At 41.7% G+C, this 17,814-nt stretch overlaps 1 protein-coding gene across 9 annotated transcripts in view; it reads right to left on the bottom strand.

The window, feature by feature from the left end:
• Positions 1-17,814, bottom strand: part of LOC117545358 — a 68,997-nt gene that overhangs the window by 21,181 nt on the left and 30,002 nt on the right. For 5 of the 9 annotated variants that reach the window (XR_004568820.1, XM_034215098.1, XM_034215105.1 and 2 more), the window contains exon 2: positions 12,425-12,462. Coding sequence is in view for 7 of the 9 variants with exons in the window: in XM_034215098.1 (XP_034070989.1) it covers positions 12,425-12,462 (38 nt within the window). In the remaining 2 variants the exon portion in view is untranslated. The remainder of the gene's footprint in view (positions 1-12,424; positions 12,463-17,814) is intronic. The other 4 variants (XM_034215106.1, XM_034215099.1, XM_034215101.1 and 1 more) reach the window with 1 other exon arrangement.

Raw genomic sequence — 17,814 nt, 5'->3', positions numbered from 1 at the left:
AGTGACTAGCTGAGGAATAAAGTAGAATATCTAAGAGTGTGTGGAGACCAAATCAGAGCTAAAAGGAGAACATATTTGACACTCTTCAGATGGAACGGCAGAATTTGCTTTGATACAAAAATAGACAACAGTTTATAAACACATCCCCCAGAACAAAGCCACAACACCAACAACTAAATGACTGCTACTGAATAACAGGAGGAAGCCTTTACTTGGTTAAAGGGGGATATCCAGAGCTTGGCGCAGAGGCGCGGGAAGGTATTTTGAGTGGGGGTGCTGAGGTGCTGGACTCCAGTGAACACTATTACGGGCACTATAGAGCACGCACAAAAGCACTCCCCACACGCAAACACACAGTACACCCGCGACTGTTACAATGAAGGCTCGATAATCAGCTCACGGCATATAGGCAGGGGTAAAGTGCTTTTTTCTACGAGTGGCGAGCGGACCTCACCTCTTCTAGGGGGGTCCGGGGGGATGCTCCCCCGGGAAGATTTTTTTTAAATATTGAAGTTAAAAGCATCAATCTGGTGCACTTTAAGAGCAACATTAAGAGATCTATGGAAACATCTCTCAACACCCAGATGAAACACAACTGTAAGCAGATGTTCTTTTTCTTTATGGATATTTTACAAATCACTCCCCTTTCAAACTGTATTCTTGTTTTACTGCCATATAGTATTTCATAACTGTTTTTCCTTTATTCTCTTATTTTTGTTATAACGATAGTGATCATATGAAGGTGTGCCGCGGAAATAATCTTTTGAATAATTTGTGACCAAACCGTTTGAGACCCACTGAGATAACTTAGACTAAAGTTAACTATCTAAACACTCAGAGAGTCCTTTAGCTCACCTGAGCCTCTCAGTCTGAGAGGAGAGCTCTCCTCCAGCTTGTTGTGGAACCAACAGCTCCGTATGTCCGTTAGTGCAGCTAGCTAACCAGATGCTAACAACACGGTCCCTGCTGCTGGCACCGGTCCCTCTCTCTCTCTCCCTCTCTCACACACACTAAATGCGCTATTTCCACACACACACACACACACACACACACACACACACACACACACACACACACACACACACACACAGAGCCGAGCTTGAATGACACCAGCACACTTTTATTTCCATGCAACTCTCTGATTGGTCTGGTGTCTTGCCTCTGTTGCATTCACCGAACACTGGAAATTACAGTTATGTCGTCCTTTATATATACAGTCTATGGTCTGGTGTCTTGCCTCTGTTGCATTCACCGAACACTGGAAATTACAGTTCTGTCGTCCTTTATATATACAGTCTATGGTCTGGTGTCTTGCCTCTGTTGCATTCACTGAACACGGGAAATTACAGTTCTGTCGTCCTCTCTAGTGTCTTGATGAGGTTCACGTAAAGCACGGTTAATGTATTATATTATGGAGATAGAATTGTCCGGGGCTACAGAAACAACATTCGGGGCAGGCCAAAATATTATTTTACCAACAATGTGGAATTTATTGGCTACATATTACAGATTATGCACAGCGGGAGCAGCAATAACCGTCAAATAATAATTCAGACAGGGGAGCTCCGCACCCCCTGCCTGCCGCTAGGGGGTGCTGCAGCGCCCTCAGCACCCCCCTTCCCGCGCCCATGGCTTGGCGTATAGCTAAAGATACCATTTATTCAGCAAATAAAAAGTTTTGTTTTATCATATGTATGCCTAACAAATTAGCTCGCAAATGAAAGTGATCTCAAAGTGAAATACCGCTCCATTTAGGTCAGCAAGTACTTTGTGTACACAAACATTTTCTCAAGACCCTGTTTCTTGAAACAGAAGTGCATCTGTCTGACATATTTGCTCTGGGCATATTTGGGTCAACAAAATTCCCATTGCAAATACATTCTGCTGAATGTACAGTACCAGTTGAGAGATTTACTTCACCAATCAGTGAACCAGGACCTCAAATCTAAAAAGCTCAGCAGAGGATGTTCTTCCTGAGGCAGCTGAATAAATTCAACCTGCCAAAGACAATGATGGTGAACTTCTACACCTCCATCATGGAGTCCATCCTCACCTCCTCCATCACCATCTGGTACACTGCAGCCACAGCCAAGGATAAGGGCAGGCTGCAGCGTGTCATCCGCTCTGCAGAGAAGGTGATCGGCTGCAATCTGTCATCTCTCCACGACCTGCAGGCCTCCAGAACCCTGAGGAAGATAGTGGCCGACCCCTCCCACCCTGGACAAAAACTGTTCACCCCCCTCCCCTCTGGCAGGAGGCTGCGCTCCATCAGGACCAAAACCTCTCGCCACCTGAACAGTTTCTTCCCCTCCGCTACCGGCCTCTTAAACAAGGCCCGGCCCCCCCACTGACACTTTACCTCAGCCACAACATAGTCTCTATATGCTTTACATAATGCACACAATGTTCATATTGCTTACTGCACATATTCTTATTTCATATTTCATAGTTTATATTCTATATTCTATAATTCACTGCATTCTATTTCACTATAAATTACTGCTTTATTGTATTGCTATTTAACTATTTTTTATTACAGTGTCCTAAAAGATGTTTTGTTTTATATTAGATTCTTTGTTTTATATTTTATGTATGCACCACAACATCAAGTCAAATTCCTCGTATGTGTGAACCTACCTGGCAATAAACCCGTTTCTGATTCTGATTCTGATTCAGTAACAAACTGGGACTTTTATGAAAGCTTCAGTTGTGGTCGAAAGCTTATTACAGCCTCTTATCTGTGACTATATATGAGTATATATATGAGGCTAGCAGTACAGTAGATTAGCAGAGGGCCAAGAGAGGAGACCCTGGGGGTGAGTTTGTGAGGAAGGAAAGACAAACTGGAGGATAAGAAGAGGGAGCTGGAGAGTTAGATAAGAGGGGAAGAGAGAGCGGCAGGAAGGGGTGAAGTGGTTAAACATGTAGGATGCTGATGTGTGTACGCTAAGCCCAAACACAGGTGGGTGAGTGATGGAGGGGGAAATGAAAGGAGCAGATTTCACAAAGAGACTTACATTGATCCTGTCCCAGGAAAACTCAGGATGGCCATGCTGGGTAAGGGATAAGACAGGAGGAAATAGAGGGAGAAGGGGAGGAGAAACATACAGGTGTAGCAAAGCGGGAAGAGAAGGGAGGAGAAGGATTGGGATATAGAAACTAGTCTTCAGCCTAATTCCTGAATTATTGCAATTGGAAATTGTTTGGAAATTCAATTGTCTGCTGATGCCCTGTCCAGAGGAGTTAATTTAGAAAAGGTCATGAGATCCTACAGTTTAGAATATGAATATATGAACTTATTTATATTTAAAGTGACTCTGATCTTAAAAACCCCTTAACCTTTCAAAGTATTGTTATTGTTGGTGCCACTCTTTCTATTTTCCTGCGGCCTATTGTACACACAGTATACAGAGCATTTGGTTCCAAACAATGTAGATTTATTTTTGTGCCCATTGATGTTCATTATGAATAACAGATGGATCTACTTGATTGTTAGCAACATACACTGAACAAAAATATAAACGCAACACTTTTGTTTTTGCTCCAATTTTTCATGAGATGAACTCAAAGATCTAAAACATTTTCTATATACACAAAATAACCATTTCTCTCAAATATTGTTCACAAATCTGAAAAATCTGTGATAGTGAGCACTTCTCCTTTGCCGAGATAATCCATCCCACCTCACAGGTGTGGCATATCAAGATGCTGATTAGACAGCATGATTATTGCACAGGTGTGCCTTAGGCTGGCCACAATAAAAGGCCACTCTGAAACGTGCATTTTTGCTTTATTGGGGGGGTCCGAAAACCAGTCAGTATCTGGTGTGAGGGGTAGGGTTAGGGGTAGGGTTAGGGTTAGGGTAATGTTGTGAATCGAGAGGCCCATGGTGGTGGTGGGGTTATGGTATGGGCAGGCGTATGTTATGGACGACGAACACAGGCCACTCGATTCACAACATTAATAATAATAATAATACATTTGATTTTTTAGGCGCCTTTCATGACACCCAAGGACACCGTACAATTTGTTTGAAAAAAAGAAAAAGAAAAAAAAAGACAACCCTAACCCTACCCCTACCCCTCACACCAGATACTGACTGGTTTTCGGACCCCCCCAGACCCCCCAATAAAGCAAAACTGCACGTTTCAGAGTGGCCTTTTATTGTGGCCAGCCTAAGGCACACCTGTGCAATAATCATGCTGTCTAATCATCATCTTGATATGCCACACCTGTGAGGTGGGATGGATTATCTCGGCAAAGGAGAAGTGCTCACTATCACAGATTTTTTCAGATTTGTGAACAATATTTGAGAGAAATGGTTATTTTGTGTATATAGAAAATGTTTTAGATCTTTGAGTTCATCTCATGAAAAATGGGAGCAAAAACAAAAGTGTTGCATTTATATTTTTGTTCAGTGTAGCTACTGCTAAGTTCCCGGCTAACGTAAGTGTCTAAAGCAAGAAACCGTAATAATGCTGAATAACTTAAAAACCCAACCTCAATGCAAGTTCAATATTTTCAGTTTGAATCAACCTTTTTTTGTGTGTGTAAACCAAGTCTGATATCACAATGTTTAACAGTGAAATGGCTTTCAGTCATGGTGTTTAAAGAGACAGGGTGTTCCTGGAATGGGACGGGAGTTACATAGAAGTTGAGTATAGTTTGTTGTTTATGTGCTGTCAGCTGCACCATTCCTTTGTATCCATCTACACTGCCCAGCATGGTAGGTAACCAATGGATACCATTTGGCAGTGACCCTGTTGCTAGGGACAACGGCAAATGTGATGTAGACTAAACCTGGACGCCTCAATCGTGTGTCCTCATGCACACACATACAAACACAGAGAACCAGGAGTATTAATCATGCTCTACAATAAGCACAAAGGGAGGGGGGGAACATTTTAAAGTCTGGCAGAGAATTGAAATACTCTGCTGTCAAAAGGGATTTTTTTGTTGCCCTTTGTCCAAGCACCCCAAGAGTTTCTCTGCTGGCACTTTAAGCTTGTTATCACAGTTGTAACATTCAAAGCCACACGGAAAATGCCCTGAACTCATCAAAGTCAATGACAAATTTCACTTGAATGTTTTGGCTTTATTCTTCTTGAAGATGATTATATTTGATACTTTTCTCAACTGCACAGCAGCATTTATTGAGTCTAGCTGGCCAACCTTCTAATTTATGTATGTAGCACTTAAAATGGTTTGGCTTATTTGAAGCCAATGCACTAGCACTTCAAAAGCTGTTTGAGTTTGTATCTTCATGATGGATTGCATTTATTGTAAATTGCTCTGGATAAAAGCATCGGCTACATTAAATGAAAATAATCAATCTCCTATGATGTGAAACAAGTAATGATAACAGAAGGGCTTATGATGTCCTACACCCACTAATAGCTATAAAGAAAGACAAATCACTCTCTGGGCGGGGTTTGGCCTCCATTGCAGGCCCTCAGGATGGTTAAGAATAACAATCTTGCAATAATACAGCTTTTACAAAATACACCAACCCTACTAACACACGCCACTCTCTGGTCGTCCTGTCTCTGCTCTATGTGTAGTTTTTCTATTAACTTTAAAGCTTGGCAGGGACACTTTTTGTCATAAAATTGAATACATTTTAGTCAACTGTTATAAACTTATCACTTAATAGTCCTCTAATACATATCAGTTAAATACCAAACATATTCACAATGCTTATGATTTTGGACTACTCATTGTCATGATATGCTATTTTCTGTCAGCAGAGAATTGCCCAAAGCCAACAGTAATAACACATTCATACCCTAGATTTAGGAATTAACCGCATTTCATTGTGAGGGAAGATGTTCCTCTCCTATTGAACCTTCAATTGTGTGATTTAGAATATACAAAAGATGTTTTTTACATAAAAATATAATCTTGAGCAGCTGTTAAGGCGCATCATTCATTCCCACAAGGCCATCCAAAGAAGCACACCAAATAATAATAAAAATGCTAATACAGTGATAACATTGCTGGTGGAAAACCACCTTTCAGAAAGCGGCAAAGCAGTGGTGATAAAACATTAAGATGGAACTCGACCTCCGTCTTTGAATGTATTCATGCTTTAATCAGCAGCTGCTGGGCTCAGAGAATCTATAACTAGAATATTTCTTATGAATGTGAATTTGGGTCTGACTTGGTTTAAGGCCTTCTTGCCCTGATTAACATTTGTCCTCTTGTGTCAAATCAGCGAATGGTTAGCAAATTGAAACCATGGGCGAGCCAAAGCTGAAAGCTAGAATTACATTTGACTTCCTGAAGGCCCCTTTCGCTTTCTGGGAAGCATCGATGTAATATTCATGTCAGAGATGTTTATTTTCATGACATGTGATTGAGGAATAAGAATAATCCTCCTCTAACAAAGCAGCCGCTGAGATTGCAGATGGATTTAGAGAAGCCTTTTACAGCACCAATCGTCTTGTTGGGTTTTTGTGTCATGTGATCCTTATTAACAAGTGCAGGGAAATATCTGGGGAATAATGTAGACAGATACAGTGGCATGCACACCTGCGTAAAATGGAGCAAAACTATATAATAAGAATTAACATTAGGGACATTTTTAACGCAATAATCAATAAGACTCACTGTGTTAATTTCACACAGCTGACAGACTAAACTGTGTAATTGAATAATGGTTTATATAATCCCTAAAACTAATGAACATGCTCAGCAGTAGGCCTGCAGCTTTGAACGAGGCAAATTCATTGTTCAACAACTAGAATAAATCACTCAGAGATACGAGGAGGAACCACCTCATTATTAGTTTGAAAAATAATGGTTTCGATTGTCACTCATAAGAATAATACATTTTATTTGTTTTTATTTTTTGTGTGTCTAGGAATTGTCTAATGAAATGTTAATGTATTCAATGTAAAAGGGATATTTAGTACTTTATAACCTCTGCCGACCCGATGGTGTCCTGTTAATAGTAAAACTACTTTCAGACCACTTAACCTAATCTGCAGAAGCTATGGACTAATATGGTATTTAAACCTTGTTTAGATTTACAACTGTAGTATTTGATGCATTTTTATAATAAAATAAACTATACTTAATAAAATATTGTGAAAGTGAAAACCTATAAAATGATTAATCTGGGCAGAAGTAACGGTAATTAATGGTAGCAAAAATATTTAGATTTAGTTCATTTATAGCTTTTTTAGCTCATTACTGATCCATTAAACAGTATTTGATGCCATTTAACCGTACCATATTCTCCATTTGATTATTAGCACCAAACACGAAGTACGTTTGAACAGACGATGACCAGTCAGTCAGACATTACATTTGTATCGGGGGACATGACTTTTTGGACCGTTGTTCATGCCAATCCATTCAATAGTTGCTCAGATATTTTGCTGAGATAACACAGCAGGATTCATCCTCTGGGGACAATGAATGTCGCAGCTCAACCAACAGTTCACGAGATATTTATGTCCGGACCAAAGTGATGGACTGAGTGAGTGCTAAAGTTACGCCATTAGGATGGCTTAAAAAATACATTTTCTTTATTCAATACGAGGTAAGGATATAGCACAGTGAGTTTATCCCAGTACATTTTATCGAAAATTGTAATAAATGTACATAGTAGCCAAACCCTGGAATTACTATGATCCATCTTGTGATGCCACACAGCCTAGAAATACTTTTTCCCATCGAATCATTAGGAAAGATGTATTCTACCTTCCACTACAAACACATAAATACCCTTTGTTTCCCCTCATTAGGTCCCAAAAGCCTTCAGCTGCATCCAGCTTTCTTTTAAACATCCATCAATAATCTCAGCAGCTGGCCCAGCTGATCAGTCAATCTGTGTCTTGGATAACCCTGTCAGCCTTTGCAGATACTTTGTTATGTTGTGCTTGATGGACGAACATTGTGTGTTGCCCTTTACAAGTTCTTTATTCAGGAAAAGCAATCGCAACAATGTTCAGGGTCATAGTATCTTAAATGAATCGGAAAAAAACAGTGTAGGAGGTTTTAATCAGGATTTTAGTTGAAGGTGTGAGGAGCTGGTAATAGAGGTGTCATCTCTGTCCTTGGACTGTGTGTGTTTAACACAGCTTGCGTCAGAGGTTGCAGGATTTGGACTCAGACACCCCCCTGAGTGTGTGAATGTTAAGCTCTCCTGGACAAAAAATGAGGCGTCATCGCCGTCTTTGTAATAAGTGTTTGCTCATATTTTGTATTCAGATCGACTCCATAAAGTATACAACAGCTGCGCCTCTCCCTGTAGCCTTGCCAATATTGTATTTTCCTGAATGGAAGTAAAATATGGCAGCATAATGCCAATGAAACTAAAAATCCATTCAGCCACAATGACGTTGGAGGTCTCTCAGCTCAACATTTAACTCTGTGCCCAGCTGGTTGAATCACAATTACTCCATCATAAAGCATTTTCCTGAAGAAGGCAGTTTACAAAATAATGACTACCTCTATCCATCTGTCCTTTTTCTATACCTTACTTCTCAGAGTAACAGTGCCTTGTTACAATATAATGTAGTGTGGATCATGTGTCATAGCAGGATAATACTACCAATTATTCAACTGCAATAATATAATAATATATACACAAGTCGTTTATTTGACAAAACATTGAACTTACAATAATAACAGGTATTCATTAAACGCTTAAGAATATATTCAGGGAGGCACATTTTGCCGGTTAGGAGGTCTTTTTAATTTAATATTTATTTGGCTGCATCATATCAGTGGTTCAGTGGAACAATACGTGACATAAGGATATAAAATAAGTAGCATTATTAAAGTGTATAATATAAACCAGTGATAGGATTTTGTAATGCATGCAAGATAAGCAACTGAATTAAAACATTTAACACTGTGGGATTATTTTTGCTTTCAGAGCTGAATATCTTTTAGGAACTTCATTAGCTTTGCTGTTACATGATTTGAATGCGGTTTCAGAAGTTTTTACAATTCAGAAACATTCAAATGCTGATGGAAAACATTAAAGAAATCAAATAATGACGAAATGTCTAGCCACAGCTTTCAAGAAAATGTCTTTATAGTATTGTTTTTTAGAAACTGAATTGAAGCCCTGAACTGAGGAAAAACACTAATGGCCGAACATTAAGTCTTTAGTTAAGCTGCACCCTATATCATTTAGATCTGTTTTCCATCCTTTTGGTTAGACTTTTTTGTGAATTTGGCAGGTGTTTATCCTCAGAGGAGATCTGAGAGGAGCACTCTCTATTGATCAGACTTTTAGTGGAACCACAAATAGGCTAATATTTCAGTTAATGTGCCTTTTCCAGAGGCTTGTGCTGCAGCGGCCTTTCCTCGCTGAAGTTGATAGCGTTGTAATGTGTGGGTCGAGCATGATGAGCTCAAAGCTTAGATTCCCAATCATTAGTACAACTTGAGCTGTTGTTTGTGTCTGTGGTGAACTTTTCAGTTGGTTATTGCTTAATGCAGTACAAAACAAGGACACATTTTAAAACATCTGTTGACAAACGTTGATGCTATCTCAACTATTTGCAGACATTCATGGTGTCCAGAGGATGAATCCTACTGACTTTAGAGATACCCTGACTTTCTCACTGGTGCCGCCATGAAGCTGACGTCATTTTTGAGTGGATTGCGGTTTACTACACACATTCATGCCCCCTTCAAGAACGTTGTAATTAAAGTTGTGACCCCTTAACTTTTCATATAGAAGTTCAATATGTAGACTATTGGAATTATAACCAAATACCTGCAAAACCCGACATTACCAGCCTTAGATGCACTTGTTTAGTGCTAAGCAACCATTAGCATGCTTACACTCTAAACTAAGACGAGGACTATGGTAATAATTATTCCTGCTAGGAAAAAGCATGTTAGCATTGTACATTTGAGAATGTTCGCATGCCTATGTAGCATTTAGCTCAAAGCACAGTTGGTTAGCATGAATTAAGACACTTAGCCTTATTTTTTAGGTATTTTCTGAAGATTAGATTTCTTAAATTGTACTATTTTGTTAACTCTATTTGATGTTTAGATCTCTATGTGTTCTCTCACAGCCTGTCATTTTTTCATTCCACTTTTATAATTAGTGTGTTTGCGTTTCTGAATCTGGCTGGAGAGTATTACTTTGTCTGTCAGTTTTGGTTTTGTTTCTCACACATGGTCCTTAGCCCCCCATTTGAGTCTAAATCATATCCCTGAGCTTCTGTATTATATATTTTTTATATCCCTCTCCACCTGCAGGCCTCCCTCTCTGGAGGTCTATAAATTAGGCAGAGGAGTCGTGTTTGTGGAAGTAAACAACTTGAGGGCTGCCATGGGATCAGAGCTCAAGAGGAGCAACACTCAATAAAAAAAAAAGAAATCCGCTAATGATGCTGTGCCCACCGAATGCAAACACGGAACCAAAAATATAAGCAATATTCATATAAATCCCCTCCTGTTTTCTCCAGACAGGAGGGAAGCGGACAGAAATCAGTGGGATAGACATGTAATTTCCATCTTGCTGTTTAACTTATACATTATAACTAACTTAGCAGTCATTTAAACAAATATACCTTAATAATATATATAAGTTATAAAACTACAGGTGCATGTTGGCCTTCCAACCCTTGTGTATGAGGAAAAATTACAAAAGAAGAGAAAGCAGCTGCCAGTGATGGAGAGACAATAAGATGGATGTCTGTGTTTTTGTCTTTCTCCCTCTCTCTCCCCAGGGCCCACAGCTGAGAAGTGATACATGGCTCAGTAATAGTCTGAGCCCTGGGGAGAGCAGCTCTGTGGCCTTGGTAAGAGACTATCCACACACACACACACACACACACACACACACACACACACACACACACACACACACACACACACACACACACACACACACACACACACACACACAGCACACACACAGCACACACACACACGCACCAGACGCACGCACAACCATTCATGAGAGTGCAGGCATACACACAGGAGTACACAAAGGTTTGGCTAATATAACCTTTCTGAAGCCTGATACAGATATACGATTTGAGAGGATATTGAGACATATTCAGCATTTGTAAATAACATTCTGCTATGTGGTTTAAAAGTCCTCCAAAAAAGCATTTACATTTTCATGGGACAATACAACTTTTGAATGGTTAACCACCATACTCATTTAGTAGGAAAGTAAGGTTAATATGTGATACATTACTACTTCTTAAGATAAGAATAACTCAGCAAATACACCCTTATCAGTTTATTGAGCTACAGAAAACGACCAACTGTTTTAATAATTACTCAATGATGATAAATAATAATTAATCATCTGCCTCTGACATATGCAATATCTGTTTATTATAATCTAAAAATACATGTTATTGACCAAATGTCAATATTAAGATTACTCAATATTGAAAATAAAAGTGAGTTGAAGCCACACCGTGTGTGTGCCCACCACTCCTGATCCGTACACCCGCTGTCTGACCTGAAACACTTTGGCTTCAAGTCTATGTAGGGAAGATTGTCCTGGTGCATTTTCATAAAATTGGGCATTACCCTGTTAATACAAAGGTCTGAGCATCCTTCACATCCTTAGTTGAATTGATGGTAAGTTTAAAAAGGAAAAAAAGAACATTACTACATACAGCCGAAACCAACGTCATTTTTATTTCAAGCCTCCTCCTTCCTTACTTTCCCTACATTACCCACAATGACTGCAGTTCAGTCAGATTGTCGGGTTATGCTAATAATTATGAATATCTTTTTTTTCTGAATAATTTCTAATTCCACAACCACAGATTTCTCTCAATTTAGAATTTGTCTTCTTCACCCTTAAACGACGCTGACTCATGTCATGTCACATAACGCAATGTATCATATTATATATAAAATAGATATCAATATATAATCACACAGCCACCTCTGGAGACATGGAAGGCGTTTTAATACTTGTCTTCACATGTGCAGTAGTACTTTTAAACAGACTTTGATTTAGCAAATTGGTGGAATTGAAGGGCAGAGGCAAAACAATGAAACCCTCTCACTGTTTGTATATGTTCTGTACTGTTCTGCAGTAAAATGATACACACCTGCACACGCTGTCTGTGAAAAATAAAATAATACAAAGTGAATAATTTATTATTTTCCAGAGTTTAGATCTGGGCGACCTTTCATGAGGCAGAGGCCTGGCCGTCAAACAGCAGGAGGGCATTCTGGGTGAGTAACAGCTCTCCTTTTTATCACCTCCATACAGATTTGAGGCGACAAAAAAAACACAATCACACATCTCCATTTCTCTGTCTGCGGTCTGTTCCGACATAAAGAGGAGAGCTGAGGACACCAGCCCTGCTGTGTTTTGAATGATGTCACAGTGGCTTTCAACAAAATGGGAAAAAAGATTGAGATGTGCAGAAATGAGACAATAGGAAGAAAAAAAAGATAATACAATGTTTACCTGATCCCCATCTTTCTGTACCGGCACCGCATCCACTGCTGGAGAGAGAGAGAAACAGAGATGAATCAAAGATAATTTCATTATCACAGGTGCTTCTCTAGATGCACGATATTGGAAAAAACTGACATTGCGATTTCCCCCCCCCCCCTGCGATATATATTGCGATATGAAAACATACAGGAATTGAAGAAAATACAGTTGTTTTTTTTCGCAAACCATCCTTTCTTGAACTTTAATGCTATACAATTGGTATTTTTTCAACTATATTTAACCGGATGAAGGATTTTAGTCACGGACATCTGGATCTTAAGTTATCAGAGCAACAAGCTGAGCTAGCTCGGTTAGCAGCGCCGAACTGCCCTGGAGAAACACATGAAACAACTTTATTCAGTGTTTTTACCTTTAATCACCGTTTGCTTTGGAGATTTGATTGTGATTGGTGGTTTGCTGTGCATGCAGAGCCTGCATGTCACTCACTCAAGTACCCCTGACATGAGAGCCGCACAAGTTTTCCTTTTGTAGCAAGAAGCAAAATAATTGTAACATGACGTGTTTGAGTTAATTTGCCTATTTAATATCACAAGTACTCTTTTATTTTTTGTTTTAAAAATCGCACGTCCTGCGATGTGAATATCGCGCATGCGCATATTGCGATTATCGTCACGACACGATATATCGTGCAGCCCTACTAGATACAGGTATCAGATCATGGCAAGAAACACAGGTGCAAGCATATTATGATAGGAGAGGCTGAGCGAGGGAAGGAGAAGGGTAAGATGGAGGAGTGAGTGAGGGACAGGGACCAAAAAGGAGATAACAATATGTCAAACTGACGCAGCCGTCAACACCCTCACTAAGGGAAGATGTCAGCGCTGTCCACTACTTCTCACTCACACGCTAAAATTTGATTAATTATCCACACCAAGCTTTGGCACACAGGGCACCACCCGTCTGAGTCATTAAGGCCAGAGATTACTCTTAATATTTGAATGTGATGAAAGCCATACTGTACCAAACATCCCCCCCTGGTTTTAATTACATCACTAAACCCCGCCCCTCACGCCGTGGTGGTGGGCTGGCTGTCATCTACAACCACAACGTCCGGACTACAGAACTCACCCTCCCCTCAGTACCATCCTTCAAATTCCTCGCCTTCAAAGCCCCTCCCTCACTGACAGTTATCCTCATTTACCGCCCCCCCAAACCACACCCCTCCTTCCTCTCTGATCTCACTGAACTCCTCACCATTGCTTCATCCCTCTCCCCACGTCTGTTACTCCTCGGCGACCTCAACATCCACATGGACTCCCCCACCTGCAAACTCGCTTCTGAATTCTCCTCCCTTCTGGACAATTTCTCAATTACCCAATGTGTCACCTTCCCCACACATGATAAAGGACACATCCTTGACCTTGTCTGCTCCACCAACCTCCCAGTACTCGACCTCCACCCCTGCCCCTTTCCCCTCTCTGACCACAAACTCATACAGTTCACCATCGCCTCCCCCGTCCGCCACCCCCCCCCCCCCATCCAGGAACATCACCTTCCGTAATTTACGCTCTGTCGATCCCCAGCACCTCTCCGACCTGCTATCCTCTACTCTCCCCCTGGACTCGAACCTCAGCTCACCCGATGAACAACTCAACCACCTTAATTCCACCCTACTCGCCTCCCTCAACAGCCTGGCCCCCCTCAAAAGGAAAAATGTCACTTTTAAAACCTCCTCACCCTGGTTCACCCCTGCACTCCGTAAGCTGAAGCAAACCGGCCGCCAGCTTGAACGCCTAACCAAGAAATCATCCCTCACAGTTCACCATGAATCCTACAAACTCCATCTCACTACCTACAGAGACGCCCTCACTGCCGCAAAAACTGCTTACCTCTCCACCATCTTTACCGACCCCTCCCATAACCCCAGGACCCTCTTCTCCACCGTCAACAAGCTCCTCAAACCCCGTGCTGACACCCTCCCTTCCTCCACTTCCACTTTATGTAGTTCATTCCTCCAGTTTTTCTCTGACAAAATCACTGCCATTAATCTCTCCCTATCCGCTGCATCTGACACACATACATCTCCCCCAGCATCCACCTCCACAATTTCTCCCCCCATCTCCCTGGACCTCCCGAGCCCTCCTCCCCACGGCCGCCTCTCCCAGTTCACTCTGGTTACCCCCCCTGAAATACTCAAACTGATCAGCTCCTCCAAACCCACAACCTGCTCGCTTGACCCTCTACCCACCCCTCTACTGAAGTCCTGTCTCCCCGTCCTCTGCCCCTACCTTGTCAACCTTTTCAACTCCAAGGAACCGTTCCCTCTGCCTTCAAAACTGCTGCTGTCACTCCCATCCTCAAGAAACCCGGTCTGGATCCCTCCTCCCTCAGTAATTACCGTCCCATCTCCAACCTCCCCTTTCTCTCAAAAACAATAGAACGCATTATCTCCAAACAACTCCACCGCCATCTCCAAACCAACCAGCTTTTTGAACCCCTTCAGTCTGGTTTTCGTCCCCACCACAGCACAGAAACGGCCCTCATCAAAGTCCTCAATGACCTCCTCACCTCTGCTGACACCAGTTCCCTCAACATCCTCATCCTCCTCGACCTGAGTGCAGCCTTCGATACCGTGAGCCACACCATCCTGCTTACCCGACTCCAGGACATCGGTATCGAAGGTACTGCACTCAGATGGCTCCAGTCCTACCTCTCCGACAGCTCCCACTTCATCTCCCTCAACAACCACTCGGCCCCCTCCTCTTCATCATCTACATCCTCCCCCTTGGTCAGATTCTCCGCCAATACAACCTGAACTTTCACTGTTACGCCGACGACACCCAGATTTACCTCAGCACCAAATCCCCCAACAACCCCCCCCCTCACCCACATCAAATCCTGTGTGACTGCAATAAAATCCTGGATGCAACACAACTTCCTCAAACTCAACAGCAATAAAACTGAACTCCTCCTCATCGGCTCCAAATTCACCCTCAGCAAAACCCCCAAACGGACAGTCACCATTGATGGCACCCCTGTTTCCCCCTCCACCCAGGCACGCAACCTTGGCGTTATATTTGACCCCACCCTCTCCCTCGAGCCCCACATCCGTCAAGTTATAAAAACCTCATTTTTCCACCTCCGCAATATTGCCAAACTCCGTCCCTCTCTCACCCGCCCTGCAGCTGAGCGACTCATTCACGCCTTCATCTCCTCCCGCCTTGACTATTGCAACTCACTCCTCTACGGCAGTGGTTCTCAAATGGGGGTACGCGGACCCCTAGGGGTACGTTGGAGTACTGCAGGGGGTACTTGAGATTTATTTTATGTTAATGTAAAAAGAAAAAAGATAAATATACCAATTTTAGGAAAAGTAACGAAGTTTGAGCAGTGTGGGTTTTATATTAATAGACTAGAGTTACACATATTTCAAAACACCAAGTGTAATAACTGCAGGTGCCTCCCTGTCAGAATGACAAAGATCCTCAGTGAAGCACAAGCCCATGTTTCTCACTAAATTGTAAGTACAACTTAAAGATCAGTTCAATGCAACTAATGTCTTCTTATTGCATAATGTTAAAATTGGTTTGCCATGAATTTAGTGATGGATTCTAAACATTTGAAATGTAGCATTTAAGTGTTTCTCAGTTACAAGGTTGTTGTTTTAATAAATCAGGCACTGATGGTGCAGCGCTGTACTGTCCCTCTTTATATAGGCATTTTTCCCCTAACAAATAGTTTTTGCGCTGATCAGGGGGTACTTGGCAGAATTTTTTTTTTCAAAGGGGGTACATGATTGAAAAAAGTTTGAGAATCACTGCTCTACGGCATCAGCACTACATCCCTCAATAGACTCCAGCGTGTCCAGAACGCAGCCGCCAGACTCCTCACCCACACCAAATCATGGCATCACATCACCCCGGTCCTCAAAGAACTCCACTGGCTCCCCGTTTCACACCGCATCCACTACAAACTCCTGGTCCTCACTTTCAAAGCCCTCCACCATCTGGCCCCCCCCCCTACCTCACTGACCACCCCGGTCCCTCAGATCCACCTCAGCCAGTTTGCTTTCCATCCCCAAGGCCAAACTCCAGAGCTTCGGGGATAGAGCCTTCTCTGTGGCAGCCCCGAAGCTCTGGAACTCCCTCCCCAAATACCTCCGTGAGTCTGAGTTCCTCACCCTGTTCCAGTCCCGCCTCAAAACCCACCTCTTCAACTCTGTATCCATAAGCCCCCCCCCCCCCTTTCAATCAACTTCCTCCTGACTGCTTTTCTGTTTTGTTTTGTTTCTTTTTGGCTTTGTTTTTGTTTTGTTTGTCTACCCTCCCTCCCAAATGTAAAGCGTCTTTGGATTCAAGAAAAGCGCTATAGAAATAAAATATATTATTATTACTGTAAGTTATTATCATAAGTAATCGAGTGCTATATTAATAATGAGAAAATTGAAAATGTGCTGATGCCTGGCCACAGCTTGAAGATTCTGATGAGGACCGACTTAATCTGTCCTTTCACTACACGACGACCTTCAGTCTGACCTTAACAGTAAATGAGGTAATACAATGCAACTTGTGAAAGCCCACATGTAAAGCTGAAATGTCTCCATGGTATGTCATTATGGTCGGCGTTCATGTAATTTTTATTGTGCTGGCAGTATCTTCTTGCATACTCAGCTGCTGATTCAGAGATGAAGACACAGGCTGGACACGACTATTACCACGTTCTGCTCACTTATGATTATTCAAAATTGGAAAATGAATCGCTTCCATCTTCCAGCACTATTTACTCAATAGAGTGGCGAAGTCACGCCCATCTACTTCCGGTCCATGGGACCTTATTTCGGAAAAATTATGTATTGAAGTCAATGGAGAGAGAAAACTCATCTTTCGATCCCGTTTGAATTGTGCCACGAATTACACATGTGATGTTTGTCAATCTTAAAAAAGTATTTCCATGTCAAAAAAGTCACAGTTTGTCGTAAAACTGTTGAAATATAAGACTGTGAAAAATATGCAACTAGAAAGACTACAAATCCCAGAGTCGCGTAAGTGATGTCATAACTGATGTCACAATTGTTTTCCTCCGCTAAATATAAGAGATAGCTAAGATAAGATAACTTTAACAAGAAGCCTGTGTGCTTAGTACCAGGTTGTTATCATACCAGCAATGGGTCTTGCTCATTCTTTCGCTTCCCGTCTGATGAAAGGACCAGGAGTGGCTGGCTGGATCAAGTTAGCTACCTAGCCAGTAGCAAGCATGTTAGCATTACAGTCTTAGCCTTGTCATTTTTATTAGCCTTAACATGAAGTAACATTAAGTAACCCAAAATGTTCAACAGTAAGAGTAGTAGTCATATTTCCTGAACCCTTTGAAGATTACTGTCACACCGGTGTGATCATTCT

This window comes from Gymnodraco acuticeps, unplaced genomic scaffold (genome assembly GCF_902827175.1).
Source record: "Gymnodraco acuticeps unplaced genomic scaffold, fGymAcu1.1, whole genome shotgun sequence".
In the NCBI taxonomy this organism is placed as follows: Eukaryota; Metazoa; Chordata; class Actinopteri; order Perciformes; family Bathydraconidae; genus Gymnodraco; species Gymnodraco acuticeps.
The sequence above is the reverse complement of the archived record's forward strand: the minus strand, read 5'-3'. Positions and strand labels throughout refer to the sequence as shown.